General features: G+C 50.1%; 1 protein-coding gene across 2 annotated transcripts; it reads left to right on the forward strand.

The window, feature by feature from the left end:
- The first annotated feature begins 6,715 nt into the window (after positions 1-6,715).
- EGR4 (early growth response 4) lies at positions 6,716-9,530 on the forward strand. Of its 2 annotated transcripts, none has more exons than XM_019712840.3 (2): positions 6,716-7,293; positions 7,688-9,530. In XM_019712840.3, the coding sequence occupies exons 1-2, from the start codon at positions 7,158-7,160 to the stop codon at positions 8,998-9,000; spliced, it is 1,449 nt and encodes a 482-aa protein (XP_019568399.3). In that variant the 5' UTR covers positions 6,716-7,157; the 3' UTR covers positions 9,001-9,530. The 2 variants fall into 2 exon arrangements, with proteins under 2 accessions (XP_019568399.3, XP_074188274.2); XM_074332173.2 differs by having other exon boundaries at positions 6,718-7,293; positions 7,691-9,530.
- The last annotated feature ends 1,585 nt before the right edge of the window (positions 9,531-11,115 follow it).

Here is an 11,115-nt window from a genome sequence, read left to right on the forward strand (position 1 = left end):
GCTCCCAGTAGTTTCCTCTTCTCTGGGAGTGACCCTCAAAACACAAGTGAAAGCCCTAGCGGTCTTATCAGCTATATAGTACCCTGCCCCCTAGCTAGATAATTGTTCTATAGAGGATAGCAAAGGTCTTCCTTAACTGGAACGGAGAACGAGAATCCATTTATCACAGCAGGCTGACATAGAATCTGCTAGTGGCTAGGTTTTCAGTCATCAGTGGAGAAACAAGGAAGAGCTGAGAGCATTGGAAAACTCTTAGCCCCTGGTTCCACTAGCTCCTGAGACCAGCTGTGTCCCTACCCCCTTGCAGGTTGGTTTTTTGATACTCCCTTGGATTCTGTGAGCTGAGGGATTAATTTTTCTTTGGGGGAGAGGGGTCTAAACTAACTGAGGTAGCATTTCTGTCACTTGTAAACAGAAGCCTAGACTAACGGTGGTGGACAGAGTTCAGGGACACATAGAGGACTCAGGCTATGGCTCAACGGCCCAACGGTGGATAAACTGCCTGGTATTGTGGAGTTACGTTGTCAGATCCCAGTACACCGACCAATCTATTTCAAAAGAGCTTAAGGAGGGTGGCCGGATGGCTAAGTTGGTTAGAGCGCAAGCTCTGAACAACAGGGTTGCCAGTTCGATGCCCACATGGGCCAGTGAGCTGCGCCCTCCACAACTAGACTGAAGACAACGAGCTGCGGTTGAGCTGCCAGAGGGGCGGCCGGATGGCTCAGGTGGTTAGAGAGCGAGCTCTTAACACAGTTGTTGGTTTAATTCCCACATGGGATGGTGGGCTGTGCCCCCTGCAACTAAGATTGAAAACAGGTGACTGGACTTGGAGCTGAGCTGCGCCCTCCACGACTAAGACTGAAGGACAATGACTTGGAGCTGATGGGCCCTGGAAATACAATGTTCTCCAATATTCCCCAACAAAATTAAAATTTAAAAAAAAAGAGTTTAAAGAAAACTACTAAAGTGAGGAGGAGAGAGGGTAAAAGACAAGGAAATTCGCTCAGGAATTCCTACTTCAAGAGGAAGTAGGAGGAGGCCAGGAAGAAGAGAAACATGCCAGGTAGGTTTAGCAGGCTTGTTTTTTATTCTAGTTCTGTTCTAGAGCGATAGGCCTCTCAGCCTCGTTTTCACCTTCTCAACGCATGAATTGAAAAATCAATGCTCTGAACACCACGATCTAATCCAATAAAAACTGTGTAGCAAGATCCGAGTCTATTATTGCCCACAAGGGAGAAGCAGACTTAGATAACACAGGAGTGGTGGGAGGCTGGTGCGGAACGCCAGGGGGGTGGCACTGTGGAGAGGTCCTGGTGTCCGTCAGCCCACCTCGGGCCCTTCCAGAATCCATCCCAGTCACACTTCTGTGATCATCTACCTCTCGGCTCCTTCGGATGTTGACTCTGACCAAGACGAAATGTAGAATGGAAGACAAAAGAATAACCTCCCTCTCTCCTGGGGGTGAACAGCTTACAAGCTGTCTTGGAAGAATCTAAGAAGCTTTTCCTAAATGGTTTGCAGCCACCTTCTCCTTTCCACCTCCCCCGTGACCCAAACTAGAAAGAACAAAAGTACAAGGGTGCAGAAGCTCCCACAGCCCACTTGCCCACCCCAGCCCATGCCACAACAGCCTCCTCTCCGGTGCCCACCATGGGGATGTGAGGAGCACGAAGACGACTCCCACTCATATGTCTTTGGGTGTAGCATTGGTCCCCTAAGTCACAGAAAAGGAAATAGCAAGGCCCTGGGAAAAGATTCTCGTCCTTACTGATAATTTTTACAATGCACATTAACATCTCCCTGGAATACCTCTTTCTGCTTATCAGTTGGCTCTCATATGCTGCTGTCTGGCCCCCAAATTGTAACAGTCTTTGTAGAGGAAGGTTTGACTATATATATTGTAATTTTAAATGCTCATACCTTTGACCTAGGAATTCTACTTTTTGGAATCTAGCCTACAGTTATACTATAGATTCAAATCCTGGCTCTATCGTATACGAACCTTGTAAGCTTGGACAAGTTTCTTAACCTCCCCTTATCATCTGTGAAATTGAGATAATAATAGTATTTATCAAGCTGTTGTGAGGATTAAATGGTGAGTATATATGTAAAGCTCTCAATACCTGGTAAATAGTGCCCATAGTAAGGGGTATATAAATGTTACCTAACATACTGTACTAATATTATTATCCCTACCAGTGCCCCAAGTATGCATAAAGGCTATGCACAACCAGATTCTTTATAATAGTGAAAAACAGGAAACGATCAAATTAAAAAGTTATGTGTATCAACATGGTGGAATATTCTGGCGCAGTTGTTAACAATACTACAGATTAGTCTGTACCATGATGGGGAGGGGGGAAATCACTCAAGGTACGATGACAATCACAAGAGTATGTATAGTATTCTACCATTGGTATGAATAATAATGATGACAGGGACGCTACAGCTGGATTGATGAATGTTGAATGAATGTGCATGAAAAAAAATCTATAGGAATCAACCTGAAAGTATTTCAATTGGGTACAGAATTGGGAAAGATAGTTTCTGTTTTTGCATTATAAATTTTAACATGCTTATCTTTTTCCAATGGGCCTATATTACTTTTGTGGGCATTAAAAAAGTAACACCAAAAAAAAAAAAAAGTAACACCAATAAGGACCCCAACCATGCACCACTGTCTGGCCGTGAGCAGGGAAGAGGAAACACAGAGAAGGATCCTGATGGTGGGTCCCTTGCCTCAGGGACAGATGATCAGACTCTTTCTGCCCTAGTAGTGAAGTCTAGGGGCACTGCAGAGGCCTTGGGGAGGGGAGCTGTGTACTGCAGAGGTTGCAGCTGGAGGCACATTTCATCTCTGCTGCAGCCTCGTCCTTGTTCTTGTTCCTTTGAGGGCTGGATCCTGCCTCTGTCTCTGCTCATAAATAAATCCTTTAGGTAGGGAAAAAGAGAGGGAGAGAGGGGGAGGATGGGAGAGAAGAAGAATAGAGAGGAAAAGGGGCAAGAGGAGAGGCCGAGGAAAGAGAAGGCTGAGAGATGCTGTATTCCTGCATCTCCATGGCCCCAGGAAGGGGGATGTGGAACTGCTCCTCAGCTGTCAGGAGTCTCCATGGAGACTGAGTGCTGGCCTCTTCATGACTAACACTCCAAGGCAGCTGTCTTCTTGGAGTCTTTTAAAATACATACACTATTATTTGAACACAATGATACTTAGAGCGGAAAGATCAAGGTAGGGAGGGGGAAGGGGGCAGTAGCATTACCACAATGATAACAGGGGTTGGGCCATTCCCAGAAGAGAGAAGGAAGGCTTATTCCTACCAATCTCCCCCTTCCTCCCTCCCTGGATCCAGAGCTTCCAGTGCTCAATGAACATTTGATGAATGAATTTGTTCATTCATTAATTCATTCACTAATTGTCTGTTCAGTAATTGTCTAGAAAGTAAACTTGCCTTCTCCCACTTTTTGCCATGGAAATCAGATTTCCTCTCACCCTCTCCAAGGCCACACACACCACCATCACCACCACCACCTACAACAACTTCCACGCTGGCTCCCAGGGACCTTGTGTGGACCACTGCTCATCATGTGTCTGATGTGACCCCCAGCGCTCCTGTCCGTGGCAATCAGTCCAGGGAATTCTTGCAGGGACAGACACCAGCCAGATGGAGTTTGCACATCATACCCTACCTGAAAGGCTAGAGGGAGAGCTTCCATCTAAAGTCATCTTAGAGTGAATCTTTTTGTAAAATGAATTATTTTTTTTCCCCTAAATTATCTTGTGGAATAGGCTAGTCTGGGATTGACTCTCAGTCCCACCACGGAATCCAAGTGTGGCCTTGAGCAAGTTATTTAACTTTTTTGAGTCTGTTTTCCACCTAAGAAATGGGTCTCCAATTCCTTCCTCTGTAGAGCTTTTGTGATGATAAATGACATATTTTTAAAGTGTCCAATGTATGTGATTTCCCTTTTTCCCTTGTGTAAATTTTGTGTTTTTATATTTGAAGTGTGAATTAAAGTGGAGCTCATAAGTCTAAGTTCCTCTCTCTTCCATCCACTCTCAAAGAACTTTATTCTATCGACCCAAGCTTTTAAAATTGGGGGTCAGAGGGGCCATGCTGGGAAGGATTACAAAATGTCCATTCCCCCTTTATATTTCCTCCTCCTCCTCCTGAAGGAACCAAATGCAGATGCAACTGCCCTCCACAGGTAACCATCCCACGTACAAGAGTGTATATACAAGTGTCCATTGAAGGTGAGTGGTACAGAGATGGGGGTGAGGACCTGCCCACACCCAGAACAAAATCTGTGTTCCCCATCTCCTCTCTTACTCACTCCCCCTCCCCAGCTCTGTCCCCAGGCCTGGCCTCTAACAAGAGGAACCTGGGAGGAGTTGGACCCTTGTCTTAAAACAGACCTAGCCCAAGGGCCCTTGGCAGAGAGCAGCAATGGCCTGGGAATTTGCCAAAGGAGAAGGGGAATTATCTATGACTAAGAAGGAGGAGGAATGCTGTGGCAGAGGGAAGAACAGCAGAAGGGACAGGGAACCTGGGGCTGGCCAATCTGGCCCGACGGGGCAACCTGGGGAGCTCTGGACACTGGCCTAGCCAAACCACTCCACTCCCCCTCCCTCCCAGGCAGCACGATGCCAGAATGGATTTGAGACATGTGTGCCCTGCATGTCTAGTGTGGGCTCACCTGGTCTTGGCAATGCATTTGGATTAGAATCAAACTCCGGTCTGAAATAGTTTAAGGGAAATAGTGCTCTGTGTGTCTAATTCTTACAGACATGCGCTGGGTTTCTGCATTTCCTACATGCAAACGTATGTGATACCAACATAGAACTGTATGTGTGGCATTTGTTAGGACATGCTGCGCATTCATGACTCTGTGAAAACCTTTGTAGGATTTCCTGACATGAGAAGATGAATGCAAGCGTGTCCACATGTGTTTTGCAGGTGATTATGTGATGACATGTTCTGTGAACATGCTTATAGTATCCTTGTGGGTTGGGGGGTGGGGCAGCTAGAGATGGAGCTAGGTCTCAGCTCCCTGGTAAAATAAACACCAAAATCTACCTTCTGGCCCTTAAGAATACTGAGTGAATGAAATTTGAGAAATTGAATGAATGAATGTTTAGATACAGTGAAAGGGTAGAGAATTTGGTGGGGTTTAGGCATTCTTGGCACTCTTTCTTGAAGAGGAGAGTACAGGTTGGCAAGGGAAGCTGGGAGATACAGTGCCCGTCTTGCTGTAGCCCATAACCCCTGAATGGTTTTGTTCTCATTCCTAAGAAAACAAAGCAGGAAGAGGGAACCCCACCCAGCCCTGCCCTCCCCACCTTCCTGCACTCAGAGTCCAAAGAGTTGATTGATGCCTTCATAAAGGAAAGCATGCTATCCCATGTATTTATTTAATTCCCTGATTTGGTTCCAGAAAGGAGTTAAGTCAGCTATAACACAAAATGAAATTAAAAAAAAAAAAAAACTTTTAAAGAATGAGAAAAAGACAGAGGGAAAACCACAGCAGAAGAGAGATGAGATCAAGAGAACAGGCCATCTTCTTTCAGGAGTTCACTGACATGCAACCAAGAATCACAGCCTCTTTAATGGTAGGGACTTTTTTTTTTAAGTTTTTCAGAAGGAGCCCCATTATTCCAGGTGCCAATTTCTAGAGAAATGCATCTTGTGGGTCATCTGTGTGTTGCTGGGAACAACATTCCTAGAGTAAAAGTCATTTATATGAAGGCAGAAAAAAAGGTCTACAGAATTATTTCATACCTTGTAGATGAGTGTTGAGGGAACAGGAATTGGCCTACTTCTCTGGAAGTTGCCAGTTGTCTATCAAAATCTTACGTACCATTTGACCCAAATGTACACACATTGGAATTTATCTCACACATATATTCACTTGTATATAGTCAAGGATGCTGACGCAACAACGTTGGTAAAAGCAAAAGGTTGGAAACTTCCCATATGTTCATGGATAGCAGACAAATTGACCTCCTTTACAATGGAATATTATACAGCCTTAGAAAAGAATGACCAAGTTCTTTACCTTTGGACAATCTCTCAGCTATTTTAAGTGGGAAAAATTACAACACAGGACAGTGTGAATGCTTGCAGATGTATAATTGTTTTCTGAAAAAATATATAAGAAACTTAGATGTAGCTACCTCAGAGAAGTGGGTAAAGAGAGACTGACTTTTCAGTTGAGACTATACCCTTCTGAACTACTTTTTCTCTAATCAGTATCAAGTATTATGGTCTTTTTAAATTTAAATAAGTTATTTTTCCTACAATAAACTTAAAAAAAATTATTAAGAAACGAAAAACAAAGGTGTGAGCATATAATGGCAATATTCTTTCCGGTGTACTGACTGCTTACACCAGAGTTTATTAAATAGAACTTAATAAACTTGAACCCAGTTACTCTTTATAGCAAATTTATGAAGGAGACGTGTATACATACTTATCTCCATTGCACAGGTGAGGAAACTGACGTTCAGGGAGATGCAATGACACAGCTAGTAACTGACAGAGATCGGGTTTGAACCCCAAATCGTGGAATCCCAAACCCACGCGGTCTTTCCTCGCGGTCCTTTGGCCTCGGCCTCCAGGCGGGAAGTGCACTTACTGGACGCCACGCACCACGCGACGCAGCGCCCCAGCCAGGCGCACTCGCGGCCCCTGCGTGCACAGGGCTCCATGTTCGGGGAGCGCGCGCACGCAGCGGCGCGGGCTCGGCGGCGGCGGCAGCAGCGACGTCACAGCCCGAGCTTTCCTTTTCGGGAGTCCCCGGCACACATCCTGTGTCCATGTTTGGGCATTTACGTCACGGCGGCAGGGCCGGGGCCTCCCGAAATGGCAGTGGCCCCGGGAGTCGGAAGCCCTGAGCCAGCGCAACCGCTGCTATATAAGTGGGAGGGCCGCAGGTTGGGGGAGCCCGGCTGAGCTTTGGAGAGGCGAGGAGCAGCCGCCGGAGGCCGGTCCCAGCAAGCAAGGGCGCCTCGGCCCCCCCAAACCCACATCCCAGAGGTGAGCTCTCGGGTGCCTGAGTTTGCAAGGCGCAGGGTGCCCCGACTGCTGGCCTCCCCGCCATCCGCGCGCCCCCAAGCCCAGCGGGCGAGGCCCCGGGCGCCACGCAGTCACCGCCGCGCCATGCTCCACCTTAGCGAGTTTTCCGGCCCCGACGCGCTCATGGCCAAGTCCGCCGAAGGCTGTTGCTCGGAACCCAGCACCGAAGTGTCCCGGCTACCCGCCAGGGACGCGCCCGCGGCCGTTGGCTATCCCGGAGGTAAGGAGCACGGCCGAGGGTGCTCAGACGGCGGCGCAGTGCGGGGGCGCACGATGCCTGAGAACCGGCAGGGAATGGGACGCAGGAGGTGTGGGGGTAGGAGTGGAAGGTCTGGGGTCCCGGGTTGCGCACTGCTATTCCCACCCCCACCGGGCCTCCAGCGCCTCCACAGGAAACTGTGCGTGTTCAAGCAGTCCTTTTGCCTGTGCACGTGTGTTTCATGTGTGCATATTTGTGTGTGCGTCTTGGGGCTTATGCCAGCTCCAAATGGATCAGAATGTGCAAAAGGCGCTTTGTATGTGTCAGTACGCACCAAAGGATCCTTGGGTAGGGGCTACGGACTCCGAGGCGCGCCCTTTTATGTGCCTGGAGCTGATTCCTGCTCCTTCCTCAGCAGGAGACTTCTTGAGCTGGGCATTGAGCAGCTGCGGCGCTGGGGGTGACTTAGCCGACTCCTGCTTCCTGGAGGGGCCTGCGCCCACGCCCCCTTCCGGCCTCAGCTACAGCGGTAGCTTCTTCATCCAAGCCGTGCCCGAACACCCGCACGACCCGGAGGCACTCTTCAACCTCATGTCGGGCATACTAGGCCTGGCACCTTTCCCCGGCCCTGAGGTGGCAGCATCCCGGTCTCCGCTGGACACCTCTTTTCCCACAGGCCCCGATGCCTTGCTGCCGGGTCCGCCGGACCTTTACTCCCCGGATCTGGGAGCTGCCGCCTTCCCAGAGGCGTTCTGGGAGGCCTCGCCCTCGGCTGGCGCCCCGTCACAGTGCCTGTATGAACCTCAGCTCTCCCCACCCGACGTCAAGCCAGGCCGCCGAGCTCCTCCGGCCTCTCCAGCGCTGGACACTGCCTTGGCCTTCAAAGGTCCCTACGCTCCCTGGGAGCTGCTTTCAGCCGGGGCCCCAGGGAGCTGTGGGTCACAGGGAGGCTACCAGGCCGCCCCTGAGGCCCGTTTTCCCCCGGTGGAGGCCAAGATTGAAGATGTGCTGTCCATCAGCTGTCCCGCGGAGCTGCCGGCCGGCCCGGCCAACAGACTCTACCCCACGGGGGCCTACGACGCTTTCCCGCTGGCCCCAGGTGACTTAGGGGAGGGGACTGAGGGCCTCCCGGGGCTCCTGACCCCTCCTAGTGGGGAGGGAGGGAGTAGCGGCGACAGTGGAGAGTTCCTGGCCGGTACGCAGCCTCAGCTTTCCCCGCTGGGCCTCCGCAGCGCCGCAGCGGACTTTCCAAAACCTCTGGTGGTGGACATCCCTGGGAGCAGTGGCGTGCCTGAGCCTCCAGGGCCGCCAACCCCATTCCCCGCAGCTAAGGCGCGGCGCAAGGGGCGCCGGGGTGGCAAGTGCAGCGCGCGCTGCTTCTGCCCGCGGCCACATGCCAAAGCCTTTGCTTGCCCAGTGGAGAGCTGTGTGCGTAGCTTTGCGCGCTCGGACGAGCTCAACCGCCACCTGCGCATCCACACGGGCCACAAGCCCTTCCAGTGCCGCATCTGCCTCCGCAACTTCAGCCGCAGCGACCACCTTACTACACACGTGCGCACCCACACTGGCGAGAAGCCCTTTGCCTGCGACGTGTGCGGCCGCCGCTTCGCGCGCAGCGATGAGAAGAAACGGCACAGCAAGGTGCACCTCAAGCAGAAGGCGCGCGCCGAGGAGCGGCTGAAGGGCCTAGGCTTTTACTCTTTGGGCCTCCCCTTCGCCGCCCTGTGAGGGGGAAATAGGTTTGTAGATTGGGGCGCCGCCGCCCAGCACGTAGGAAAAGACCTGGCCCGCCCCCCACCTCCTTCCCCACTCTTCCCGGCACGCCCCGGGGCCGGCCTCTGGTCCGGCTTGCAAGTTCCCTGGAAGCGCCAGCTGCACCTGCTCCGTTCAGCACCAGCTCTGTGGACAGCTCCCCCCGTCCGGGCGTCGTCAACCGCGCTTTGGGGAAGTCCTCTCAGGCCACCCACTGAGTAGGCACTTCCTTGGGACTCGAAACAGTCTTTTGTAACTGGCGCACTCCCCACGCCGTCCGCTACCCCATCCCCCACCCCCCCACCCCAGAGACAGGCTGGGGCAGCGCCGAGCCGGTCTCGCGCGGTATTTTGTATAGCAATGTCGTTTCCAGCAGCCATTGGATGTAACGTTTTGCTTTGGGGTTATTTCCTTTTCGTTGTTAATTTTTGTAAAGCAGACGCTACTCTTAAGCAGTTGGCCAAACTGTTTATTTTTGCAATTAAAATTATTGTGCTAAAAGCTTACTGAATCTGCCATCCAAGCTCCTGACCCTTTCCCCCAACCACTCCCCCAGGGGACTATGTGCTAGAAAAGAAAGGTGATCCTCACGCTCATGGAGTCATTATGCACCCACTGTCAGGCACCGAGGCATATAGTACGTATTCAATAAATAAGTACTGAATTAACGAATGAAATTAATCACAGCTGACCTAAGGGCTCAAGGTGTTTCTGGAACTTGAGAGTGGTTGAGAGGCTTAGGTATTAAACATTATGCATATATTATCCTCCTTAATCCTCACTAATCCTGAGTGCAGCAGTCATATACTCCATCTCAGAGATGAGGAAGCAAAGTAGGTAACTTGCTGGGTAACCCAGCTAAGAACAGACAGGGTCAAACTCAGATCTGTCTGGCTCCAAAGCCAGTGCTTTTTTCCCCAACCCCAGAATGGTGGCAACTCAGCTTAATAGCACGGTTTGGGAAGTCTTCCTACCAAGAGGTAAAATAGGTTCAGCAACGAGAGGGAGCCCCAGGCAATAGTGTCAGTAGCAGAAGACTGCAGTATTGCAGTGCTGTTTGTAACACCCAGTGTACACAGAGGCTCCAGCAAGTGCCTATGCACCTGTATGAGAATCACATGCTGTCAGGGCCAAAAAGAACTCAGCATACATCTAGACCATTGATGGGCAGAGCCATGCCCAGAGAGGAGGGGGTGTTTACCAGAGGCTCACCATCACCTGAGTTGTTCTTTCTACAAAGGGTCTTCTCCAGGAGGCAGCAGTCCACTTACTGTTCAGCTCTGCACCTGGCATATCCCCTTTTCTCTAACTCTCCTCCAGGTGAACTCTTCATGGCTTGGCGGGGAGGGAGTGCAGCTAAGAGGGTGGTGAGGAAAGCATGATCCTATGATGGAGAAGGGGTGAAATGTGCCCCCCTCTATTCCCAACCCAAAAGCTTTTACACTCTTTGTGGCCACCTTGGGCAGACGCTGGGGCATTATAAGCCTGTCATGCATCCCATCTCTCCTCCCCAAGAACTCCTCTGTGCGCAGGAAAGGATAAGGCTTATCTATCTGAGGGTGGGGGACTGCATTATTTTTCTCTTCTGAGCTGAGCTATTCTTGAACTAAGAGAGCCTTACAGCCCTATGACACCAGATCAACCCAGCTTCTCATGCTCTGGCTTCTTCACCCCTTCACTCTCAGATATGCTCACCCTCAACACCCACAGTCCAGCTGACCAGAGACAACATTATCAAGTCAGAGAATTCCACCCATTTCTCTCCCCAGGTGTTAAGTGCATTCATGTGGTCGAGAATCTTGTAATAATATCTAATAAACCAATTTCTGATAAAGGATTTGATATTACCTCTTCTAGAAGAGTTAACATTTTAAAAGAGTAGCCTGCAGAGGGCAATGTTTAACCCTTAGGGTCAAAAGATGCACCATCAGGCATTGTAATAGGTTAAGTGGTAGATTCATGGAGACGTAAGATAAGGATGATTTTCATTACCTTACTATTTAAGTGACCATACCTTTCACTTTTTTTATTTTAGAGAAAAAGCAATGTGCAGTGTGTATTTTGGAGATTTAGACAACTCAAGACAATACA

This window comes from Rhinolophus sinicus, chromosome 2, assembly GCF_057876585.1.
Source record: "Rhinolophus sinicus isolate RSI-liver-muscle chromosome 2, RSI-T2T, whole genome shotgun sequence".
Classification (NCBI taxonomy): Eukaryota; Metazoa; Chordata; class Mammalia; order Chiroptera; family Rhinolophidae; genus Rhinolophus; species Rhinolophus sinicus.